Raw genomic sequence first — 27,003 nt, 5'->3', positions numbered from 1 at the left:
ACACACACACAAATGCATGCACACACACACTCACACAGGGCTACACGCACGCATAAACGCATTCTCACACACCCACGCATGCATTCAAACAGGCTCACACGTACACACACCACACACACGCACGCAAACACACACACACACAAGCAACCACACGTAAACTCACACACACACACACACTCAGACACGTACACACACACACACACATGCACGCACGCACACACACAAACCCACACACATGCACACACGCACACACATATACTCACACACACGCCCCACATGCAAACTCACATGCACAGACATGTACACACGCACCCACACATGCACACACAGGGCTACACGCACGCACACACACACACACACACACAGGGCTACACGCACGCACAAACGCATTCTCACACACCCACGCATGCATTCAAACAGGCTCACACGTACACATACCACACACACGCACGCAAACACACACACACACAAGCAACCACACGTAAACTCACACACACACACACACACTCAGACACGTACACACACACACACACATGCCCCACATGCAAACTCACATGCACACACGCACACAGACACAGACACACGCACACACACACACACACACAGGGCTACACGCACGCACAAACACATTCTCACACACCCACGCATGCATTCAAACAGGCTCACACGTACACATACCACACACATGCACGCACGCAAACACACACACACACACACACACACACACCTATCTAAGATATCACACAAACCCACACACACACACATCACACCCAGCAATATAAACTCACATCAGCGCACACACTCAGTCGATCCTCTTTCCACTTCAAACCACCTGCTGCACTCAGGTCCGCAGTATAATTGTCCTCTTATTTTAAACACTTGACATTGCAATTTGTACATTCTGTCCATCAAGCTAGAGTCTTATCCCAAAATAACAGAAGACAAAGAATGAGACAATTGTGAAAGATTTTGCCACAGTCACCTTGCCTTTCAAAAGATTGTTCATCTGATTCCCACTGTAAAGACTTTTGCTGTTGTCCTGATGTCCCACTCATAGATTACTTTGACAACTGCAAACAAAGTATTAATTCATATGGTAATTAAATTAAGCGTAAAGTCTGTGTTTCAAGACTGGATCCTCTAACACACATGTAGTAGGACTGATCATTCCCGCAAAGAGTGCTTGGGATCAGGGTAAAAATCAGTGGGCTGTTTCAAAATCACACTTCTACATGAACAGTGTATAGACATTTTATGCCTATTTCTATGGTTATTCCTGTGGCAAAATCTTCTGCAGTATAAGAAGGATGAATGAGCCAGACAAAAATGAAAAAAGAATCAGTCACAGGTTTTAGAGACAGAGGTGGTTAGGATGGACAAATTATTTTAGACCTGAAAATGACTGCATGTGTAGACGTGTCAGATTTTAAAAGCTTCATGCCATGAAATGCCTCACACTCTCTTCTCTCCTCCACTGTAAACCCACAACTCCTCTACGAATTTTATCAGATTAAGGCTCTGATGCACCCATTAACCCAGCAGAACCGCAGGCTCGGTGCCCTTATTAAAATGAAATTAGGTTACCAATTATAACTATGTCAGAAATACACACAGTCCAGCGTTTGACTGGAGTGCTTTTGCGTAGCCTTTGGCTACAAGTTGTGCTGAAAGCCTCCTGGACCAGAGGGGATTCCCAGGCGTGTGCCGCACGGAGCAAAAGGCTAGCGTCTCACAGCGCCCGGGGCGACGTCAACAAAATATACATCGCAAGGCATATCTTACAGTTTTTATGTGACAACGCAGAAATATTTCCTGCACGTGAAAGAGAATCTGCTATTAATGCAGGTGTCCCTCGACATGGGTGTATATCGGGCGGGGGGGGGGGGTGGGGGGTGGGGGGGGAGAGAGGGCACGGGGGTTAATAACGCTGCCGCGGCAACGGCAGGAATAATAAATGCGTTTGCAGGGACGGCGGGAGGAGAGTGGCTGCGCGTCGCCGTCGGTTATTGTAAAGAGGCAGTTAATGATGGATGGAGGAGCGGCCTGGCCTGGTATTATCATCAATCACGGAGCGCGTTGCGAGAGTGCCGTATGACATTCTGCTTCAGATGCTCATTTGCATTATTTATCCCTCACCGTTCAGCGCGCGAGGAAGAAAGACCGAGCCGGAGCCCCGACTCCCTCGCCGAAGAACTGCTCCTTTAATACTTCCATTTTCAGTATCTATCTATCCATCCTTCTCGATGTTTGAAACTGTATGGTTTTGGAAGTGTTGTGCGTTCACTTATTGTTGGAAAGACAGACTACCCAATAAAGTATTCTATCTATCTATGTATCTATGTATCTATCTATCTATCCTTTTGTCTGTCTGCTTGCAGGATATTGCATAAACAATCATTCTTTCTGTCCTAGCACTTTATTAAATGGATGGAAACAGCAGGTAAAATGAATAATCTTTTGGAGGTGATCTGTCTTTTGCTTTGTTTCTTGGTAGCTCAGATCTTGAAGGTGATGCTACGCAGGATGTTGGCTAAATGTCAGGTGCTGTATTTCACAGGACTGATGATAATACTGAGCTAATGGGCAAGCCAAAGGAAGAGTGCAGACGCCATTTGCAGAGGATGACTGCGGCTCCCTGCAGGCATGTTATAAGGCAACGCACTCTGACCTATTTGCGGGCCTCAGATCTCACTGGAAGCCTGCAGGTCAGATGTTTCTGCTATGCTATGCGACGTTCCGCATTGGGTTTGGGAGTAACTGAAACCCGGTGTACAGTGGTCACCCGGCAACAACAGGAAATCTTTGTTCAGGTCTCTCAGAATCTCCGAATCGGTCAACACTGGGATCCTCCCCTTGAGCAGACAGAGGTATAAAAATGAGTGGAGCAGGGAGACCCTGAACGTCACTACCCCAGACCTTTCCCTCTTTTCAAATTATGGCAGCTTCCCCAATCCCCGATGGTCACTCCTCGATTTTAGCGAGCCAGGAAAGCTATCGTGATAATGACTGGCTCCGGAAAAACACAAACGTTCAAGGTGAGGTTTTTACTTTTGAAAGACAGCAACCTTTTGCCAGTTCAGGGCAAACCACAGGTTTCAGACATGTTCAGATATGAATGAGAGTACGTCATGGAATTGCTGGAGAATGAGCAGATCCTGCGTGGGGTGTTGACACTGCACAGAGAGCCAATTACGGTAGGAACGGCCTATAAAACTGTGCCTGCAGTTCTATTTCACTCACAGGGTCTTTGTGATCCGGAAGAAAACCTGGCCAGAGTTGTGTTTGGGGCTTTTGTGTAACTGGTTCCTTTTGTTTTGTTCTTCCCCTTGAATGTTCACCGGTTTCCTCAAATTTTCTTGTTCTGTTTCTGTCCGATGTTCTGGCCGCACAATACTGTGCGTTTGGGGGCACAAATTTTTTTCACAACAGTCCTCTTCAGCAATTGGTCAGGTAGCAAGAACATGGCTGCCTCAGCCAATAAGACGAGGCTCTATGCTCTGTTGTCTCTGTTGTCCCTCCCCCTGACTGTCTGAAGTAGATGCCAAATGTACGGGGGGGGGGGGGGGTTGGGGTAGAGAGACAGAGAGGACAGGGAGTGTCACAGCATGGGCAAAATGCTGCGATGGGGGTCTGGGGAAAGGCTGTGATTGCCCATTTGAGCAGGTAGTACCTTCTGTAGGTCATCCTGCAACTTCTTCAGCATGAATTCCAGCTGGGACACCTTCTCCTCCAGATGGCCAGAAGAGTCACTGCAGAAGAAGGCACACAGTGAATCTGGGGCAGAAACAGTGTCTCTGAGTCAGCCACTCTTACTGTTAATCAAAAGAGCGAAGAAAGTTGCTCGGTGGAGCCAAAGTATAATATCGAGAGGAAGAAGGACAGCATGCTGAGGGGGCGTACTCACAATGACTGAAATTAGTCAGTGAAGGACCAGTGAGTAATTTTTCTGCAGACGCCACAGAGGCATTGTGGGAAACCCACCTGTCTTGAAGCTGACTCAGCTTGGAGTCTGTGCTTCCCACCAAGACAGGGCAGTCGCCAGCAGCCAGCCTTTCTTCTCCAAGCGTACGGTCTGAAATGTTATACCGGCGTGTTTATCCACGTTCCCATCAGATACTCTCCACAATCAATTAAGAAGCTCACATTGCTACATATTTGAGACCTCGTTCAAACTGATTACTCCATTAATTCACTGATTTATTCAGTTCCCATTTCTATGCCAATATTAACTTAAAGGGATTTCTCCAAACCAGAGAAGTGAATGAAATGCATTGCGCGTGAAGAGCACAGTGTGTTTGAATTCACCCCGCCAAGACTGCGCTGATAATTTTCTTGTGTCAAAAAATAGTTAATTGTGATGTGATGCCACAAGCCCCACCCCCTACGCATCATCGCCCTCGCCTGAAATCCGCACCTTCTCCAGACAGGGCCTCCAGGAGACCACGGCAGGTGCTGTGCAGCTCGGTGATGGACCGCCATTCCTCCTCAGTGGAATCTGCATTCTCTGTCAAGACTGAGAGAAAAGGATTTCATCACCACAACTAAATAACTACAAAATTACGACGACGACTGTTCATCAATCATATAATCTACGTACGGCTATTTGGAAAATCACCACATTTCACTGTAATATGAAATAGTTCTGTTAAATATTCAAAGTTAAAATCATCAGTAGTATAATGTCTCAGTAGCAGGGGTCATCAACGTGTCTGTACAAGGACAAACGTGTCCGTGGCAAGACTTGTCTGTGTCTAATTGATTCCCAATTGATTGGGAAAAAAGTTTATTTTTTTCCCATGACAATATACATTGCAATAATTTTCTTGTCAAAATAATGTTTTCTGAGACTAATAAATTAATTAATTAAAACTTGACCACTTCAAGTTTTGTATGTCCGTGGTAAAAATCACATTTTGACTAAAAAGTCCGTCACAAGCCAACATGGTGATGACCCCTGCTCAGTAGTATTCAAGGTAAAACGCATTTATACAGAAGTAATATTAGCCTTGACAGTTCGCTGGTTTAACTGTATCACAACACATCCACTAGAGGATGCTATATACCACAGTGCTGATGCAGGAAGCGATAACACAGTAAATCCATCCACACTCCGAATGATGTGCAGGACTATTCACACTGGAGCAGCTTTCCTAATGTCCCTGAATGAGCACAGACATTTCTTCCTCCTCTGTGTGAATATGCCAGGGATGAATGCTTTATTATATCACCCCTGACCTCTTCACTGGCCATTTTACTAACTGTTTTCGAGGCTTCTCAGACCTCAACAAGCTGCTGTGAAAAGACACTTCCTTATTCTGTGAAAGCATGCGTGAGAGAGTTTCTATAAGGATCTGCTGGCAGCAAGTGGCCTTGACCAAAACGCTGAAAAAAGCTGCATCAAAAATTCTGAGCTAGATGGTTCACTCTGAGTGTGGGAAGCGGGGCGAGTATTTGGGGCAGCACGTACTCCTGGTGATAGACTTCTGGATACTTAGAGCTCTGGAGCTCCTGTCTGCCCTGTCCAGGCAGGCGGGAGGAGTCGACTGCTGGAAGGGGTCACTGGCCAAGGGCTGCTCCTTACTCAGTTCCATACCCACAAACTAAAGCAGAGAGAGACAGTTTGTATTATTTCGCCCATTACTGTACCGCCATTAGTACTGGACAAACTGAACTGTAGTCTTTTCCAGTGCCGGGGCGGTGAGAGGACTTGATGTGGACGTACCTGTCTCTGTAGCTCCTCATCCTCGACGGGGACCTTGGGGTTCAGCGCAGGGATAAGATCGGGCGTGGCATTATGCATCTCCCACACGTTCTCATAGATGCAGCTGCGTGCCGCACGGTTGTCGTAAATGTGCCTGCCGGGGAGGGAGAGGAAGAACATAAGGAGGGGTTGAGTTTCACTGTGGAAGGGTGGCTGTGGTTGCACATCGCTTGCACAAATGCTGAATGTCGCCACAGGCCATGAGCCACTGCTAAAATGCCTGTGCGTGCATTTAAATTACGATTTGCACTGCACCGAGGGTTCAGTTAACCAGATTCTGAAAAGTAAAGCACATAAGTCAACATATGTGAATTTAATTTAGTACCATTTTCACATTCATTTTGCTAACGGGAGCAGCACTCTCAGAAATGTCATGAATCTACACGGGCAGCGGCAGAGCATTAGGACTTCTTACCCATCAACAGAGTTCTGACCAGTCTCGATGGAGTGACAACGCGCCAGCGAGGGCGCCGCGATTTTGGCAGGCGCACCCGGGGGGTCGTCCTGCAGGGAGGCGGCTCGAAGTAGGGGTGCGCCAGAAGGGGGCAGCAGCGAGTTCTTGCACCCAAATTCTGCTCTGGTTTTCTCCTCTCCCCCTGGCACCGCCTCCTTGCCCTTGCCCTGCTCTCTCTCCCCTTCAGCCTCTTCATCCGTCTCATCAATCACCCAGGCCTCTCCCGACGGCCCCTCCCCCACCTTGCATTCCACGTCTTGGTTGGCTTTCTGGTACAGCTCTAAGAAACTCCTTGAGCCAATAGAAGGAACTTGGTGTTAATGCACAGAGAAGTTGAGCAGTCAGAGGGTGTTAGAACTGGCACAAAGAACCAAAAACCACCACATTCACTTACATTCACACAGCTTTTTATTTCTGACTAACTCCTGGAGCACCACAGTAAAACTATGAAGCCCTTCTGTGGCTCTGTCCAGGAAAGTAAGCTCCGTATTACTGCTCATATATAGGCCTCATTAACTTCTACACAAATCCAGGAATCCATTCCTCATATAATTCATGTGCCTCATGTCAAATGTTTTAAAATTTAATAAACTAATAATCCGTCAGACTAGCGAGAGAGAGAAAAAAAACATCAAATGGGATTGAATGTGCTCGTTGGTTATCGCAATATTTTTGGCAGCGATAAATCATGATGCTAAATATAACTCACAGTTGACTCACACGGGCCAGTGGAATTAAAGAGAAAATAAGTGACCCAACAATGTCAACTACTATACTGACTGTACGTCTAAATATATTCAAGGCTAGACCCTTCACCCTGTCCTCTTTCTTGCTCTGGACTCATCCCTCCTTCACTCCCCCCCCCCCTCCCCCCCACCCAGCCTCCCCCATCCCCTCACATCGCTCGTTTACCTGCGGGGCTTGCCGTCCTTGTCGGGGGGGATGACAGTGAGCTGGATCTTGGGCGCGGTGCGCATCAGCACGGCTCTCTCCTCCAGGGTCAGGCAGACCAGGGGCCGGCCGCAGAGGCGCACCACCCTGGAGCCCCGCCGCAGGCCCCCGTTCTCCGCGTAGCCGTACCGCTGGACCTCCTGCACGAAGCCCTCCTCGCTCAGCAGGAAGCCCGGCTGCCCCACCCCGTCCCGCAGCGGGGTCAGCTCCCACGCCTCGCAGCCCGTCGTCACCGTCTGGGGGGCGAGCGCATATGGGATAAATTACGCAACTTTCATCCATATTCCAATTTTTTAAATGCACTATAATGTCCTCATAGTAATATGTCTATTTATTGCTGATGTAAGATTTAAGCAAAAGCTTCAGTAAAACAAATGAAAAGTGAATCTCCGCATTGTCCTTTTCAGCTAACTAAAACTACAGTATTCCAGTATATACAGTAATGTGTTCATTTCTCTCTGCCAACAACAACGCTAAAACCACACACACTTAAGTCTGGGAAAATGAGGCAATGGGAAAAAATAATGGATGACTTCACAAGAAATACAGACCGCATTTGCTGCTTACAACTTTGATCAATTTGCTCCTAGAGAGTGAATAATTCACAAACAGTGTTACCAGTTAAACCCTGCCCATAAGGATGTAAAGGCCAATGTGAGGAAGATGACGACAATGCATTTCAACACACCTCAAGCCTCTGCACCACTTCTCGGACGTCCTCTGCTTGGCCATCGGGCAGGCTGATGGACACGGACTGCCCCCTGTCGTAAAAGATGTCCAGGGAACGCCCACCCCCGGTCCCACCTTCCGTCACTGCCTTCCAGCCAATGACATTGCGGCAGCAGCAGTTGAACACCACGCTGTGGGTGCCCCTCTCGATCAGCACCACGGATTCGGAAGACACGGCCAGCAGGCAGGGCAGCCTCTGATCGGCGGCCCCGTCCCCCGTGGCGGACACCGTCCACACCAGGGCCCCGGCGCTGAGGAGCTCCACCCCTTTGGCCCCCCTCAGCTTATCTTTGCGCTTGCCCAGGCCGAGCAAGGGGAACTTGGTGGAGGGCTCGAGGGGCGTGGTGGTGACGTAGTTCTCCGCCAGGTCCTTCAGGTACTCCTGCCGCGTGCGCGTGGCCATGGAGCGGAACTTCTCCGACTTCTCCGCAGCGCACTCCGCGTTCACCGCCTTGGCCAGCAGGAAGTCCCGGAAGGCCGGGGAGCGGGAGAAGCGCGCCCCCTTCGGGAACAGAGGCCCGAAGAGCGGAATGTCCTTGGAGCGCGTGACCGCCACCCTGGAGAGCAGCGCCAACAGCAGTGAGAACGGCAGTGACACCAAATGACACCACAACCGATGTGTTGTCGCTCCGCGTCGGAGGTAAGACATGCCAGATTGGGATATTATTTTCCAGCAAACCAAATTTGGGAAGTATTTAATGCAGCAAACATTTAGCAAATCTGCTTGAGACCTTTTCATGGCTACAGGTGCTTGTCCCAAATTTAGCACAACACCACACAAAGACAGTGTTGTGTCACAATGTGCACATGGACAATTCTCACACAGTTTTAAGAAATGCAAAAATCTATAAGAATGAATACCCATAAAACAGAAAGGGGATTCGGGGGGATTCAGTATTACTACCTGTAGTAGGTGTGGTCAGTGCAGGGATTGTGGACCTGGACAATGATGAAGACATGCTGGAAATGGGAGCGAATAACTTTAGGAGTGAAAGGCAAAGCTCCCGGCTCCTGGAAGACGATTGTCACGATATCGTTGCCAATGTGTCTCTTCCGCAGTAACTGGAAAGGAAGAGAGAAAGAGAGAGTGATATTGATTACTCCACAATACTTTGACAAGACTACTCCTTATAATACACCATACATACATTACATGACAATTACATAACAATCACTAATCCAGAGTGACATACAGAAGTGGAGAATATTTTATATATTGTGAATTCATACATTACACAACTATTTCTTGAGTGCAGTAATGAAGCATATAGCCTACAGCCATCTGGTTGTGTTACTTCCCAATCACTAATTATATGCAACAGCCAGTATAAGCACTTCATACTTGTTGTGTGTTTTTGGCAGTATAGGGCAGCATGGTGGACACATGGAACATGATCTCGTAGTCCTGGTAACGCGTGTAGAGGGAATGGGTGCCAGTGGAGTCCGCTGCACAGACACAGACAGGAGATGGGTTAGCTCTATGACTATATGGCACGGGTGAATGAGCATGAGGCAGCATTTTGACAGGTTGCTTAAATGACAAACTCACTCTTGATGTCCAACTGGGCTCTGTACTTCTCAAAACCATGAAGGCGAACACGCTCCCCGAGCAGGTCCAGGAACTCCTCAAAGGCCGGTCCAGCACCCTCGTTGTTGTACATGTCCTCTTCTGAGCTCTGGCCAGCCTTGCAGTACATCACCCCCACTTTCCTCTGGAAGTTCAGCTATGGGGGAGGACCGGTGTTGCGATCTCAGCTTAATCACGCCCATTCCTGGCACTATTATCATTCCATTACATTACATTACATTTACTTGGCAGACGCTTTTATCCAAAGCGACGTACAAAAAGTGCATTTCATGGTCATGGACAACTGCTGAACACAGGTTCAGTAAGGTACAATACTTATTTTGTACAGCTATTTCTAGCCAAGAACACAGTTGTGGTCGAATTCCGAATACAGTTAGCATTGGTAGAGTCCGAAACTGGGGCGGGACAGCACACGACGGCACAGGACACGCTCGCACACTCACCCCCTGCTCGTCCAGTTTCAGCAGGGTGTCCTGGACCTTGGGGGAGTTGGAGGCCAGGCGCAGGCAGTGCAGGTTCAGCTCCGGCAAGATGTACTCCAGGAGCCTCTTGGGAGAAAGGCCACGGGGGTTGGAATGGCGGGGTGTCGAGGACACCGCCTCCTCCAGAACAGACCCCCTCAGGGTCTTCAGCTAGGTTTGGATGTGAGAAGACCAAGAGGACATTTCAGAGACCCTTTTTCTGCCACTTTAAATATCTCTTTAGATGTCTAAGGAGTTTTTTTTCCATTATTCTAGTTACAGTTCATAGTTTTTTTTACAGATTAAATAGGTTTACATAATTGATAACCCCTCATGCAACATTTCATTTTGTTCAGAAGATTTGTCCCTATTACGAAATAGGGACAAGTCTTGTGACCTGTACGACCTGGATATGATATGGTTTAGTTGGCAGGCCCCATTATTTGAGAAATTATTATTTTTTGCTTACTAAAAAATGTGTTCACTAGAATATATCTACAAAATCAAGTGTCAGTTCAGGTATATCACTGCACATTACGAGAAGAGGTTTTGTAGAGTAACCATATCACAGAGCCATGTCAATAGGACATGACATTGCTTTATAATGTATATAAATATCAGCAGAGTACCTGCTCAAAGAACTTAAAAGGTCAAATAAAACTGTTTTCTTTTTTGATGACACTGCAACCAATTTAACAAACAATAAATAACAATATCCAACAATTATACATTCTGAACTAAACTATAACTATATTAAAAAACAAAAACAAATAACTTTATAAATACCTATTAATATAATAACTGCTAATAATAATTTTTTGCTATGAAATGAATGAATAAAAGCTACAGATGCAGATGACAAACAGCCAACAAAAGTGACCTGAATCTAAACGAAGCAAACAATGACTATATTCCAATAGTTATAATAGAAAATATTGTAGTTGAATATATAAATAGTAATGTCTGTATTTTGTTTTTACACAAACAGTAAAAACAACACGGAACCCGTTAGAACAGTGCTGCTCGTGTCACTTCCGGTTTCACTTCATCCTCAATTGCATGTTGTCCTCAAATGCGTGGAAACGAACGTCATCGTTCCCTGAACGTGCACTTTCACCTCCTGAACCATCAGCTTTGTTACTAGAACGAAGTACAGCCTGAAGTCGCAGTTCTACTGACAACATTCATTTTGGGAGGCATGTTTCTGAAGCATTAAAACTACAGCATTGTGTGTCACAGTCCTCCGTGCCTGTTTTCAGGAGTTACGACGGAGGTTGTGACGGAACAGTCTAAACTTAGGCATAGATTTCAAACACAACCCTGGTGCTATTGTTGTTGATATTACATAGTTGGAGAGATGCAAGTTTCCCCTGCACAAAAAATAAAAACATTCTAGACGAGTCAGTGCCTCCCCAACAGTTTGGGGAAGTCCCTTTCCTGTTTTAGCATGACAATGCCCCCAAGCACACGGTGAGGTCTATAATGGTTTTGTCGAGAATGGTCTGAAAGAACTTGACTGGCTCACACAGAGCCCTGACCTCAACCTAATCCAACACATTTAGGATCAATTGAAAAGCCAATTGCGAGCCAGGCCTAATCATTCAATCAGTGTTCGACCTCACCAATGCTCTTCTGGCTGAACGGAAGCAAATCCCTGCAGCAATGCTCCAACATCTAGTATAAAGCCTTCCCAGAATAGTGGAGGTTGTTATAACAGCAACGGGTGGACCAACTCCATATTAATGCCCATAATTTTGGATGAGCTGTTGAATGTCAGGTGTCCACATACTTTTGGCCATGTAGTGTATATTATATGTGTAAGAGACTAAATAAGTCAGCTGAGTGAGAGGGTGTGTGTGCATGAGTGCGTGCATGTGTGCTTTTACCTCGGTTGTTCGGAAGATGATTCTGTAGTTGTACATAGAACCGCTGGAGTTCTCCTTCTCCTCACGACGGAAGCTAATTGCCAAAGGTCCCAAACGATCATCAATGCCAAAGAAGTTCTGGTGACCTTGAAGTTGGGAAGAAACACGGATCTTTGCTTTAAACCTCACAGTAACTGAAGAAACATCCATATATTCATATCACTGACCGAAAGACAGACAGAGATCTCACAGAGACAGAACTTTTTAAATACAGTACAGACAAATAACCTCATGCTTACTTCATACATTACCAGACCACATGCCATATTGTAGACAAGACTTGAAAATACAGACACAATAAACAAAAAGAAGGCGCAGTGCATAGACTCAAACAATCCAAGCACAATCATTCACATGTAAATAAAATGATATAGTTCAACACATACTCACCTTTATTGTAGAAGTATTTGCGGTAGAAGAGGGCCCCCAGGTCGGCGTGTTCAATGAAGTACTTGCTCCTTTCCTGCTGTTTCACGTGGCTTTCACGGGGTTCCTCCAGAACGGAAATAGCATCATTGGGGCTCTGTGGACCAAGCGTCATCCCACCCGGACCCCGCGCCAGCCCTAGCCCCACTCGCTCCTCGCCCCCAGTCTCGTTGCGGAAGTGGGGGCAGCTGAGCAGCATGTCATTGTCATTGCCGTCACCTTCATCCAGCGGCCCCAGAGACTGCTCGGCGTCCTCCTGGCTGCCCCCGCCCCTGCCCTGGGAGGGGGAAGGTGGTGCCTCTGGGTTTGAAAACTGGAGCTTGGAGGCAGCAGAAGCCCCAGAGCTGATGTTCTTCTTGCGGCCGATGCTGTCGCGGTTGGATGCCACCTCTGCCAGGTCAAACAGTATACTCTGCACGTCGTAGTGGGCGAGACTACGGACCCAGACACATCCCCCCTGGCTGTCACTATGTCCGCCTGGCTGCTGGGGAAGGTTCAGCTTGGCCTTCTTTCTGAGCAGCTCTGGCTTCAGAAGTTTGGCTGGTTTTGGGAGGTCCCCTGCAGGCGCGGACAAGGTGCGGAAGAAGTTGTCGGGCTGGGGGTCAGTGGCCGGCAGGCCCAGCAGCAAGAAGGGGTCCTTGAAACGGAGAGCAGCTGGGCTCCGGAGGCACTGGTCCTCGCTGCTCTGAGCTTGGTCTTGCGTCTGTTCCTCCAGGGAGGACAGACTCCCATACTCTCTGTGCAGCCCTGCCCCAAATGTCCCTCGCACCCCTGCACCCCCGAAACCTGCCTTCTCACTCCCTACCAGGGCAGCATTTTTGTCAGCCCTCCCTGAGGAATCCAGGCACCCCGGGGTGACATCGCTGTTCCTCCTCTGCATGACGTGGCTCCAGCCTGCCGTGCGCGGTTTTAAGCCCACGCGGCTGGGAGTCAGGTTCCCCACGTCCATCGCATCCTCGTCCCTCTGAGGGGGCCACTCGGGTCTTGGGTCAGTGCATCTGCCAGCATCCCGCATGGGGTCAAAGCTGGCTGAAGTGAGGGACGGTAGTCGATTACCCTGCCGGAACTTGCGGACAAAGAAGTCGTCTGACTGCATGGTGCTTGAGCCCCACGTGGCCAGTCTCCTCCACTGCCAGTGTTACCTCTGATTATCTCCTTCCCTTTCCAGGTAAATACTTTATATTTGTGGCCTCAACCCCACTTCTTTATTTTAGGCCTGCTGGGGAGCTATGTGGTGTTGGGCGAGGGGGAAGATCAGAACCCTAGCAATCATACACCACTCTCTACATGTGTGGGAATTAAGTGTATCCTTAAGTGTATACACTGTGTGTATCTATATATTTAAAAGATATATAAAGGGTTTAATTTCAGAGATGCCACAATTTAAAAGGATGGATAAGACTAGACAATTATCAGCAACAATCCGTGGGATGATCAGTTCGAAAAATTCACACAACATACAAATCTTGAGGACATCTTGGGAAAATAGCATGGATTTGGGAATGCTGCTGAGGAATATCTTGAAATATCAACAATCCAGCTTAATTTCTATTAACCCATATGTTTTCTGTAAGATAAAGACCAATTATCTCACACACAGACTGGCTGCAAGCTACAGCATCACTAGAACTTTGGGAACAGATGTCTTTTCTGGGAGGAGCCAATTCTGGATCCCTGTCCGGCCAACAGGTTGGAGGTTTTGAAATAATGAAAGACACAGAAAAAGAAGGGACCTCCACAAAATCCCCACTTCTTCTCCTTCTTGGATTCTGAAGTCATCAGCTTCTCCAGTCCATCTTCTCTAGATTTTCAGTCTTCAAAGGAATAGGTTTAATGCTTGGGTTTTTATTGGTGTGCCTGCCAGGAAAAAAACAGATCAAAATGGAGACTTGGTTTATGCTCAGCAGCTCAGCAGTTGTATCCCATCAACAAATGCAACTTACACTTAGCTTTGCCATGACACACGTATTAATTGAAATAATGATACAAAATGTTTTACGTCATTATGTGATAGCTAACATGCATATAGAAGTTATGTGTGTCCATAAATAATACATTTTGCATTTGCAAATATATGTATGTTACAGAGGGGAAGAAGAAGGTTGTATGATTTGACACTTCTTTCCGGAGCCAGGGTAAATATACTAACCACAAAGCTGAATCAGGTGGGCCTAGTTTCACAAACGTAAACTCTCTCTCTCTCTCTCTCTCTCTCTCTCTCAAATTCAAATTCAAAATGCTTTATTGGCATCAAATACATTTGTACTTATTGCCAAAGCGTACACACAGAAACAGGAATAGGAATACAAACAACATGAAATACAAACAACATTGTGGTAACGACAACAATGCAATTAACAGTGTGGTAATGGCCACAGCGAGTAGGCTATATAATAATAACAATAACAATAATAAAAAAAAAAATAAAAAAAAAAAAAATAATAATGTAGAAAAAAGAAAATGGAAAAAAAAAGATAGAAATTAATTAATAATTAAAATAAATATATTCGTGGTGGTCAACCAGTGTCCCTCAGATTATGGCAGGCCGAGATGTACTTTGCTGCTAGTGGAGCTGTTGGCCTTTCTCCTAGCAGGATTTGCATTTTTTTCTCATTTGTTTGGGAAAGGAAGTCCTTTATAATTAGAGAAAATTTGTTGAAGTAATGTGTCCTAATTTCTGAATATTTTTCACAATGTAGGAGAAAGTGCATCTCTGTTTCCACCTCTCCTGTCTTACAGTGACCACATATACGTTGTTCTTTTGGTAACCATGTATTCCGGTGTCTGCCTTTTTCAATTGCAAGTGTGTGGTCACTGAGGCTGTACTTGGTCAGGATCTGCCTCTGCTTTGTATCTCTGACAGAGAAGAGATACTCAGCCAATTTGTAGTCTCTTTTTAGGGTCCAATAGCAATCTAGTTTGTTTCGTGTTTTGGTTACATTATCCCAATATTCCAGATAAGAGATTTTGGTCTGTTTCATTACTTGGTTTACTTTGATTTGTTGGTAAGCAGTGCTGGTATGAAGCTGGTCTGTGATTTGTGTTAGTTAGGTTAACGGGTTTGTCAGCTTCATTACCAGCTGACTGAGGGGACTCTTTTCATGACTGAGCTCTTGGGCTTTCATTGCCTTAAATTGCAATGTGTCTTGAGGACTTTAATTGAGGTGCATCCAGAATTTGAATGCTCTTTTTTGGATGTGAATCATTAATGGATAATGGCCTAATTCTGCCCTGCATGCATTATTTGGTATTTTCCTTTGTACTTGTAGGATGTTTCTACAAAATTCTACATGCAGGGTCTCTATTGGATGCTTGTCCCATTTGGAATAGTTCTGCTGGCTGAGTGGACCCCATATCTCACTTCCATACAGTGCAATGGGCTGAATAACACTATCAAAGATTTTTAACCAGATTTGAATTGGTATAACAATTTTTTGAAGTTTTCTTTTTTATAGCACAGAGTGCTCTTCAAGCTTTTGTGTTTTCCTGACATCTGGCTTTTTTCTGGAAGATCATTATTTTTGTCTTTTTTAAGTTTACTGTCAGTGCCCACTGAACAAATATTCCACCAGAGCTAGGTTCTGCTGTAACCCTTCTTCAGTGGGAGACAGCAGAACCAGGTCATCTGTGTAGAGTAAGAATTTTACTTCCGTGTCCATGTTGGTCACCAATTTTCACTCCACATTTATTTTCTGAGTACATTGATTTAATTATATCATAAACTTTACCCCCTACACCACTTTGGCGAATTTTGTAGTATAATCCGTGATGCCAAATTGAGTCAAATGCTTTCTTGAAATCAATGAAGCATGCAAAGATTTTTCCATTTTTTGTTTTGTGGACGTGTTTATTTATTAGGGTGTGTAGGGTGTAAATATGATCGGTGGTACGATGATTTGGGAGAAATCCAATTTGACTTTTACTCAGGACATTGTGTTCGTTAAGGAAGGTTACAATTCTTGAATTAATGATACTACAAAATACCTTCCCCAGATTACTGCTTACACAAATGCCTCTGTAATTATTGGGGTCTAATTTGTCTCCACTTTTATAAATTGGGGATATAAGCCCCCGGTTCCAAATGTCAGGAAAGCATCCTGAGCTCAGTACTTGGTTGAACAATTTAAGCAGAGCTTCACGCATTTCTGGGGTGCTATTTTTGAGCATTTCATTTCTAATTCCACCAAGACCACATGATTTTCTTGATTTTAGAGACTGGAGCTTTTCGATCAGTTCTTTCTGGGAAATTGGTTTATCCAGTGGATTTTGATTATCCTTGATGGTTGATTCCAATTTGTTTAGGTGTACATTAATCATAGTATGGTGTGTTTTTTGACTGATTTCACAGTATAGATTTTCAAAATATTGTTTCCAAATGGCTCCATCACTAATGGCTAATTTGTGTTGTTTTGCTGTGCTTAAATTGTTCCACAAATCCCAAAACTGGTTTTGATTAACTGATTCTTCAATATCATTCAGAGTTTTATTTATGTATTTTTGTTTTTTCTGTTTTAGGGTGTTTTTATATTCTTTACGTGTTTGACAATACCTGAGGCACCAGTTGTATGGTTGGTTATGTTTTTGGTTTGATCATTTTCTTAGGTTTTTTCGAATATTTTTGCATTCAATATCAAACCAATTTTCATTTTTGTTCAGCTTCCTTTTATTATGAACTTTTAGTTTAGCTTTATTAGCTGTTTTCTGGAAAATATAATTGATATTCGTAACAGCCAGATTTAAGCCTTCTCTGTTATTTTGGTAAGGAGTATTGATGAACGTGTTAATAGAGTTAGTTAATTCAGCTGATCTCATTGCTTTTGTGAATTCATCTGTGCTTGTTTCAGCCCATCTGTACGATTGATTAAGTTTATACAGCTTACAGGGCTGTGTGTATGAGTTTCTGGATTGTCCAAATCTTTTCAGAAACACACTGATTATGGTCTGAAAGGGGGGTTTGTTGCCTGACAGTAAATGCACTAAAGGAGGAAGGGTCCATGTCAGTGACAGCATAGTCCACAACACTTGTCCCAAGAGCTGAGCAGTATGTGAACCTTCCTAAAGAGTCCCCTCTGATCCTGCCATTAAGGATGTACAGGCCTAAGGCTTGACAGAGATGCACTAACTCCCTACCATTCCTATTTATTATATTGTCTGGGTTATTTATTTTTGTAGTGGTTGGTATAATGTACAAAGGGGTGTTTCCAAACACATGATTGTTTCCTTGGGGATCGATACAGTCTGGCGTTAAGGTCGCCACACAGTAGCACATTTCCCTGGGCCTGGAAATGGCATATTTCTGTATGCAGAGCGTTGAAGAATTCCTCATTATAATAGGGGGATTCATGTGGGGCAGCGTAAGCTGCACACAGGAATATATCTTTTTCCCAATCTGCAATTTCTTTGTTCAATTTTAACCATAAATGGGATTGTTCTTTTTTGGTTACTGTGATGTATTTAGCCAGTTCCTCTTTGTACCACACCAGTATCCCTCCGGAGTCTCTGCCATGTCGCACTGTTTTTAATTTTATAGAGGGCGCTATAATTTCGCCATAACCTGAAGGGCAGTGGGTGACGGTATCTTCTCGGCACCAAGTTTCAACAAAAATTAAAATGTCTCTCTCTCTTTCTCTCTCTCTCTCTCGCACACAGACACACACCATGCTGCTGGTGCAAAATTACAAACTGAAGACCATCACTAGTTGTGTTACATACTTCTGGAGGGTTGGGCAGTCAATGCACTTCAGGGACCGTAGAGGGGATTTCTGCTCTCTTGTCTGTTTTTTGTTTTTACTAACAAAAGCAGCAACACTGCGCTGTCCCGCCCATTGCAAAATGATTATATGTAAATAATTGCACAATAAAATACAGAGATTATGAAACATATTTTTTTTCAGTGTTACATTCGCTTTGTATGGAAATAAAGAGACAATACTATTGTTTCATTTGAAATTAGTTTGATAGTGTGGGCTTATACAACACACAGTGATTTCTAGTGCATTGACCCAAACCCTTTTTCTAAACTGAAATTTAACTCAACAAATAAAAAAAAAATGAATAGCACCAATAATCCACTTAACACAACTTGTTTAAAAAAACATGCTGAAGTAATCATTTTATCTTTTACCAAAATTACAAAAATCTATTAAATGTGATGTACAACATGCAATATAAATGTACCCGCATGATTCTTTCGAAACAAGAAGATTTGAGTCCTACAACACGTCCGCTGCAGCTGTAAACTGCACAGGGTGTAGAACCGTTGTTACAACCGAAGAATTATAGAATAGAAAGTTTCGCAAACCCTCATATTTCCACGATACTACAATAGGCTACTAATACTTTAACTTGAACCGTTGTCTTACCAGTAAGCAAAGTTCCGATGAAGTCCCCAATCACCAACAAAAGTACGAGCCAAGGGTAATCATAAACTGTCTCCTTTCTGTTCCTGTATGCTGTCTTCCTTACATATCTGAAAACCAAACTGACGTCAATCACGCTGAGTCGCCGGGAAGTGGTTCGTCATTAATATATCAAAGCACAAAAACCCATGTGTCTAAGTTTCGATGCTGTTTCCTGTCGGTAGGACTTTTGCGCTTTTTTCTTATATACCAGACAGCCTCGAGAGCAGGTGCACTGATGCCGCGCTGTTTCTAGATCCGCGCGGCCGCTTTTCACCAAAGATGTGCCTACAGATATAGAGGAAGTGTCCACAGTCATGCACACACGCACACATGCACAGTGTGGACTCTCGGGGCTGCATGGTACACACGAAGGCGCAAAATACCTACTGACTGGAAACAGCATCGAAGCATAGACACGTGGGTTTTTGTGCTTTGATATATTAATGGCAAAACGCTTTCCGGAACACACACAAAACGTCTGTTTTTATACGGGCTCCCTATAAAGATGTACTTTATCAATATTTAATCTTGTTCATTCTTTTGGCATTCTTTCAGTTATGTTTCAAAATTCAGTAGTACAACAACAGTTACTAAACTAAATTTTCTGCTTTTTAAAAGTTTTTGTATATATTTTTGATTGACCCAGACTGCTTTTGTGTATGATGCACAATATTTTATATATTTACAGTAGTTTCTGACAACCTGCTGGCTTCATAATGACTGCGGGCACATTCAGGGGTTCTCATGAGGACTGTGGACTAATGTGACAAATGTTTTTTGTGTTTTTTTTTAAACGTCACCTTCATCGTGCACCAACAGGCGCAATGTGGTTTTTAGGCAGGGATGGCACAGTGGTTGCTAGCAAGATTCAATTGTTTACATTTGTAGGTAGGAAAAGCCATGATAGGTCCAAGAGACTGTCAATAAGTCCAGCCCTGTAGAGTTCATGCTGCAAAGAATGTAGACCTTTAGCAAATTAATGATTTAAGTAATAATCTCAAAGATTTTCATTAAAATAAATGTCTGTTAAGTCACTATCTATCGCCGAATTAGGTAACACAATGTTGATTTAGCCTATTATTATATTAATTTATATCATTATTAATATAATAATTTATGATTAAAGAACTGGGTGTCTGTGGCGACATTCCCGGGGAAAAATCAGAAGCGGCGCATAGTTAGTGACGCGTTTTCCATCACCCATCAGTGGTTTGTCCCCAGAGAGGGTAGATGGAGCTAATGCAACAGGCTCGCTCTTCAACTCACTTGCGTGTTAGCGGTGTACTGTTTTTTCCGGTGTCTGCGAATGCAATGCTACCTTGTTGCAACGTTGCAATGTAGAGGTCAGTAAAGGTCAGTTCAGATCAATGATTCGCAACGAGACTGGATGCATCTTGCAAAATTCCAAGACGTCTGATTGTAAACGTTCTAACTGCACTTGGCGATTTGACAAGGTGGGTCTTTTGAGACCCCAGGCAACGGCTTCAGACGCTCTGCAACTAACCAGTTCACACCGCTGCAATTTTCTCTGCAACATTCTAAAACAGTTTCGTCTCATTGCGAATCATTGATCTGAATTGGCCTTAACGTTGCCGTTATTTACATTGCCATCAAGTTCATCAATATATTATAATGATCGGAATAAAGCCGTCTTTACACAGAGCATTAACCAGGGGTATAGGTGGAGCAGAGCCAGGTTTGATTTCAGTGTAAAGATGTCAAACCGGAGAAACCTAAATAAAAAAATACAGCAGTATGGATTAGCGTTATTATTTTATTACGCTTCCTCATATGGTCCTTCAGCCTTGCCCTTTTTTGATGAAATCTCCTTTGTTTTTGTTTTATTATTCTTAGTTCTGATTGCTAATTTAACACCCAGCTCCACTTTATTCTCAAACAGTTTGCTAGCAAAACCAGAAACACCAGCGATAACATTTTTCAAGGCAGTTGTTTCAAAAATATCACACAACAATCATTCACGAAAAAGACTGTTTAGTGTACACAAGATACATAATTGTACGAGTCGCAGCGAATCCCGCAAATTCTTCTCTGCAGTGTCAAGATGTTCATACCGGGCAAAGGGTGGATAAAGAACATCTGTGGAAATTGATCATCCCTAATTCTACCCCAGGTCTGCTACAGCATTTTAACACAGCTCGGCAGTGTAAAGGCAGCTTAAGTTAGCCTAATGTTAGACAATGAATGAGTGTGTACATAACGTTACTTTTATAACAACCATTTTTTATTCAGTAAATAGTAAGTGTTATAGTTGGCGTGGCCCAGGTGCCAACTGACTGACGTCACACAGGCGACACTGGTTGGGTCCGGTTGGATCTATGGGAAGTGAGGTCCAAAAACACACCTGCAATTACTGCTTTTCGCCATTGGTACCGCCAAAGAGAACGAAACAGAAATCTTCGAGATTGTAACTGTAACACTGCAGTTCACCAATCCCTGTTTAGAGACGGTTGCCATAAAGCCTACTACTTCCTCCGACATCTTACTCCGACATTGTCTGCAACAGTAGTCTATAGCTGTTGCCTGATAGCAAAAAAAAAAAAAAAAACTTCAGTTAGCTAGCTAGTTACAAAGCTTCTGTACGTGGTTAAAAGCTGCTGTTTGGGAAACTGACACATTACCTTGAACGTTTGGGGAGGGGGTTATTTTTATTCCATTCCTGAAGCCTAAAGCAAAATAATCTGTTGTGGCTAAAACTCGGACACAAGTGGTCACCTCAGACGGATACAGCTTACTACATTTGCACGAATGTACAGTAAGCTATAATCTGCCTATTAACATTAGATAACATGTCTAGACTATTAACAGGAGTTAGCCTAATGATTAAATCAAATCAAAGTTTATTTGTCAAATGCACCGTTAACAATAAAGCAAATAGACAGTTTTTATCTGGCAATGAAATGCTTAACATAAGCCCTGCGTGCATCGTTGTGTAGCTATGTGAAGGGCAATCACAGCTAGCGGTGAAACAAGAGAAATAATGAACTAAAATAAGAAAAGTGGATGCGTTTGGTGGTGAGCATGTATGCCAGTATTTGCCGTCCCCGATCTTGAATTATTGAGCATGGTCATGTTCATCAGGAGAAAATAAGTATAAGGTATGTGTTTATATGTATGTACATGCATTATGATTTATTTATTTATTTTTCCAAATTGGGGCTATTTTTTCAAGATTGGTTTGAGGCTCTGATTGGGTGGGTTCACCGTTTTCAAATCTGTTAACATGTCCACTCATCTAAGGCAGCAAGCGCTATCCACTTGGTTTATTTAGGCAGCTAGGTCCTCCACTTGTTGTAATCCAAAGGAGTATTTGTGTTCCTTCATGACATAAGCACTTACAAGATATTATTATGTTGTTCTGGCAGAGTAATACCACTAATTACAGTTAAGTAGCCTAATGCTAACTTTGCTAGCTAGCTCTTTATAGAAAAGGTGAAGGTTGCGTTACTTAGTGGTCCATATTACAGTTGAATCAATATGTAGGCTATATGCTGTATCATTGACAGAGTAATTTGGAGCTGCTATTTATATGTGGTTATATGTGGTCTGTCAGATATCCTACACATGGCACATTATGTGGAGCACCATTTAATTTCCTCCATCTTCATCATTCTCAACTCCTTGTTTGCAATCAGTGCATGATTTGACTTATAATGCAGCAACTGAAAATAAAACAGCCATTAGACATTTCTTTGAAAAACAACCTTAAAGACAACTAAGTTGCAGGAACTATCAACATCATTCAGTTTATGATCAAATAATTCTAGCTTATAGAGGAATTGTTATTCTTATTGACTTATCACTCCATAAAAGATGTCTTTGCTGCAACGATTGCCCCACTTTCCAACAATTCACTGGTGAACTGAACATTATCAATTCCTGATAATACAGATAGAGCAATGCTTTTATTCACCTGGAGGTGTCCTATGGAACAGCACTCTGGTCAGGAAAATATGCTAGTAGGGTTTACTTCTCAGGCAGTATCGTAAAAGTTGTTTGCATTAGTTAGCAGTTTACACAAGAACCATGTGATATATATATATATATATTCTGTCCTCAAAAGTCACCAGAAATAAGCATTTAAGTGCTTTATAAAAAAAATTAATTCTTTTTAAACCCTGAACTGGCATCCCTGTCCAGAGTGCATGTTGCAGACTAGTGGGGTGTGTGTGTGTGTGTGTGTGTGTGTGTGTGTTTGCAATAAAACTATCTCCTCCCTGCAATGACAACATTACTGCGACCAGACAGGATGGGGACCGGGGGTGCAAACACACACACACACACACACATATGCACACACCTTTTCACACACAACATTGCAGTCCTCTCTTGGGCCCTATCCTGTGGCTGAGCCCCTGAAAGTTTTCCCATCCCTCCATGTCTGAACCTGTTTATTACTATGACTGCCAGCTGTGTGCACTGCAGAGTTGGATGTGCCCTGATCTGAGTGATTCTATAATGGCTTCAGCATAGACTACAAAGCATGCACCACTGTATGCATTTACACACTAACCCCATTGCCTAACAGCACAGAGACACACCACTGCACCTATATGGGGATTCTGCCCTCAAGGCACTCATGGATCAGCACATTAGCCATACATATACTACCACAGGAAATAACAAATGCAATTAATAGCATAAGGAATTTGAAGCATAGTCACGAGTGTTATCTTTGCAAATTGCATGGCAGGTCACAAAGGGCTAAAGACGGATTTGAGCCTATATGTCTGTTCTTATCGGTTGGGAGTTTAAGCTTTGTAAACTCAAGCTCTGGCTGATGTAAATGACAGTGGTGGTCTACCCTGCTGGGTGCAACCACAGGGGCAGTGGCGCAAAGAGCACACAGCTAAGCAAGGAAATCCACTGCTGGGCTTATCAAATGTGGGGCCATCTTAGACAAACTGCTGCTCTACAGAGAAAAATGCTGCCATATATGTCTTGTATCAGAAGAGCATGTGCGCTGTGTTAGTGGCCTTTTGGTTATAAAGTTCCTGTCTTTATTCTGGAAGGTTTTGATTGCAGTCTCCAATCAGATCAAAAAAGGAAGCGCTTGCACCCTTTTTTCATTGTTTAGTATTCAGCATAAATGAAATTAGTAAAATGTCTAGTATTTCGCACAATATGAGTGTCTCTGGGAGTTAAATCTCTCCCAGCTGTAGTCTGTAGTCCAGCCACCACAGTTGTGATGTGGCCTCTGCTAAACTAGATCAGAGCCAAAGCTAAAATGTTGGGTCTGTGAAGCTTCTGCACTTCTCTTCAGCCTGACCTTGTTCTTTTTTCCCCCCACAAGCTTCACATGAAGCACAGCCCAGCACATGATCTCAATTCTCACACAGAAGAAGAATACGTTTTTCAACCGCCTTTCGTTTTAGATGCAACCACAGATGTGACCGTTGGAGCACTGTGCGTGTCGTAATCCGGATACAGCAGTGAGGTTTCTGAGTGCACGGTAGCATCGTGTTTGTTCCTCAGTAAATGTTGGTTGTGGTGCATAATAGATGGGAACAGTGCTGGAGGCTACCAATACGGTGTCGTGAGAATGGAAGATGCTAGAGACCGGTGTCGGTTTGCTTCAGAGAAACCTGCTTCCTGTTAACATTTCTGATCTATTTCTGACAATCCTCTGCTCCCCTGCTGCTTCCTTTGTGGCAGGAAATGATGTCATATGCGTCCTGAACTCTGTGCCTTGGCAGGATGCTTGTCGTCACATACTTCTCTCACTCTAACAACAACCAGCATCTCACACTCTCACTCTGTCACAACTTCTTCATCTCCCTCCCTTCTGGTCTGGCCTGGTCTTCAGCTAAGACACCATCACACCCTTCTCATGACTGTAAAATTGGCAGCTTCGACGACTGAAATGTAAAGTTCAGTAGTGACAACCACTTTCTGTATGGCACACCAAAATAAATGAATGAGTGAGAGACTGAATGATTAAATAAATAAAATAAATAAATAAATAAACTGGACAATCTATTTTAAAAGTTGGATCATAATCAAAGACGGATATAAAATCTGAAAAAAATATGAATTAAATACATAGCCAGCATTCAGTGGTGATATAACATCCTCTAGCTCTTCATTTGAATTCCATGCTGCAACTGTTACTCTACCAAGCTGTTTATTTTTCTTCTCTAGAATCCACCAGGCCTCCTAGCTAACTTTATAGAAGAGCTGGACTTCCTGCTTGGCTCATTTCCAGATGATGGGACTGCATTGCTGGGAGACTTCAGCATCCATGTAGCGATCTCCCAGTCAGCTGACTTCCTCTCTCTTGCCACAATCTTGCTACAGTCACTCTCTAAATGAGCTGGACCTCACCATCCTGAAAAACTGCCCCTCGCCCAGACTGACGATTACCCATGTCCAGCACTCTGATCACTATCCTCTACTCTTTCCCCTTTTACTTTCCTCTCTATTCCTCCCTCCTTCACCCACTCTAGCCACTGTATGGCACAAACTCCATGGCCTCTCTCTCTCCAACCTGTCCTCCAGTGCGGCTACATCCCACCCATCTCTTCAGTCCTTCTCCCAGCTTTCCGTTAATGCTGCAGCATTGACTTTCCTTATAGTCTGTCCAACACTTGATTCTGTTCCCTTGCTACCGGACTTACAAGGCTATCCACTCTTATCCCATCGCTATCTAGCACCCGCTGCATCAACAAGACTTCACTACGGTCAGTAGGGAGCTAATGGTACAAAACAACAGCATAAAAAGACAGACAACATTTCTCGTGAAACTGCTGTGTGAATAACTTTGCTACTGTTCCACACGGTTGTGTGCAGTTGGGTGAAACGGAAATTTACCAAGCTATAGGGAAAGATGGGATTTGTTATTTCTGAATTCCAACATGCGCTACATATACATTTCTACCCCAAACTTGTGAGTTTGATGACATTTAAATCATCGACGCGAATCATCTCTCTTGTTTCTCTTATCTGCTATCCATTTTCCATCAAAGAAACTGAAATTCAAATCAATAATCCATGAGCCAGATTGCTGGGTGCCATCTTGTCGGGCACAGTGAAGCCAAAGTCATGTCTCTGGAAGACAATATTAACATCACAGCACAGTCCTAGCAGAATCGAGGCACGGCGGCACTAATACCCTGGTCTCTCATAAAATCCCCACGGCAGTACTGTAATATTGCACACATTTAAAATACGACTACAACAATCATATGTTTTCATACAATATTAATAACAAATGTCAAACTGAGCCAGTCCCTGGAGCGATCTGATTTTACAACACGAAAGACTGACTAGAAACAAAAGGTTTGAGGTCAAAGCAGAAATGATGGTGCCTGAATGTAAAGAGCACTTTCGGACATCAATCCTTGTCAGTTAGGGATCCCTCAGCACTGCTAAATTAAAAGACCACTTTACTGGGACATGTTAAAGATGACATTTCTTGGATCAAATCAATGCACAGCTCTGATGGGAACTTCAGTTGCTCTTTTCTATTGATTTTTTGAGGAACTGAGAGTGGCTTTCACAGTGATTATAAGGATGAAGAATTTATTTTGCCAATAAGGTTAAAAAACCTTTAAAATCAGAAATACAAATGAATCATATCCACAAAACCGATTAATATCATTTTATTCCATCACAGTGTTTAGCATAACTCATTACCTTTAATGCATTCAATTTTTTTTAATTAGCTGGTATTTCCACTTTTTTAATTGATTATGCTACATTATAGCAGATACATCAGCCAGCAGCCATTCCACCCCATATCCATCTCATGTCAAACTTCTGTCAAAGAGAAGAATCAAATAAATGTTAAATAAAAAAAAATTTTTAAAAATTGAATATGAATTGAAATACCAATGAATGAAAAGAAGTGGAGAAAAAGGCTGTTGAGGAATAGTCACACATTATTTCCAATTTGGGCTTTCTGTTTATACTTTAGCAAATCCTTTTGATTGTGAAACCTTCTTTTAACACTTTCTTTTTTCCCCATTCCAATTCATTTAAATTCTGGCCCAAAATACTGCATGCGATGGGAAATGCTTTTGATAATGCAGATAAAGAGGACTGGGCCTGGAGAATTACCCGGTGGGACACCTTCACAGATGGCACCAGATTGCGAAATGTACTTTTCATGCATTGAGTGCATTTTGTAAAAATATTTTTTTTTGAAGTAGGAGGAGATGAATGATCAAGAGAAGCTGATTGCACAGAGCTGAACAAGGAGATGAGAGTGCTCCAAGGTGCCAAAGGTGCCTTTTAATATGATAAACAGAAACAAGAACAAGTGCGGACCGTTTCTTAGCAGGGATACTG

At 43.5% G+C, this 27,003-nt stretch overlaps 1 protein-coding gene across 4 annotated transcripts in view; it reads right to left on the bottom strand.

Annotated features, from left to right (window-relative positions):
• Window positions 1-27,003, bottom strand: part of LOC118236642 (signal-induced proliferation-associated 1-like protein 2) — a 36,390-nt gene that overhangs the window by 4,144 nt on the left and 5,243 nt on the right. For 3 of the 4 annotated variants that reach the window (XM_035435172.1, XM_035435170.1, XM_035435174.1), the window contains exons 1-15: window positions 18,658-18,993; window positions 12,260-14,152; window positions 11,831-11,955; window positions 9,927-10,115; window positions 9,445-9,619; window positions 9,238-9,341; window positions 8,800-8,957; window positions 7,855-8,452; window positions 7,128-7,402; window positions 6,177-6,506; window positions 5,723-5,855; window positions 5,468-5,600; window positions 4,415-4,513; window positions 3,982-4,072; window positions 3,671-3,749 (exon numbers count right to left, since the gene is read on the bottom strand). In XM_035435172.1, coding sequence (XP_035291063.1) covers window positions 3,671-3,749; window positions 3,982-4,072; window positions 4,415-4,513; window positions 5,468-5,600; window positions 5,723-5,855; window positions 6,177-6,506; window positions 7,128-7,402; window positions 7,855-8,452; window positions 8,800-8,957; window positions 9,238-9,341; window positions 9,445-9,619; window positions 9,927-10,115; window positions 11,831-11,955; window positions 12,260-13,391 — 3,621 coding nt within the window. In that variant the 5' untranslated portion in view covers window positions 13,392-14,152; window positions 18,658-18,993. Of the gene's footprint in view, window positions 1-3,670; window positions 3,750-3,981; window positions 4,073-4,414; window positions 4,514-5,467; window positions 5,601-5,722; window positions 5,856-6,176; window positions 6,507-7,127; window positions 7,403-7,854; window positions 8,453-8,799; window positions 8,958-9,237; window positions 9,342-9,444; window positions 9,620-9,926; window positions 10,116-11,830; window positions 11,956-12,259; window positions 14,153-18,657; window positions 18,994-27,003 lie in introns of those variants that run through there. The other variant, XM_035435171.1, reaches the window with a different exon arrangement.

Source organism: Anguilla anguilla, chromosome 9 (assembly GCF_013347855.1).
Source record: "Anguilla anguilla isolate fAngAng1 chromosome 9, fAngAng1.pri, whole genome shotgun sequence".
Lineage (NCBI taxonomy): Eukaryota > Metazoa > Chordata > Actinopteri > Anguilliformes > Anguillidae > Anguilla > Anguilla anguilla.
The sequence above is the reverse complement of the archived record's forward strand: the minus strand, read 5'-3'. Positions and strand labels throughout refer to the sequence as shown.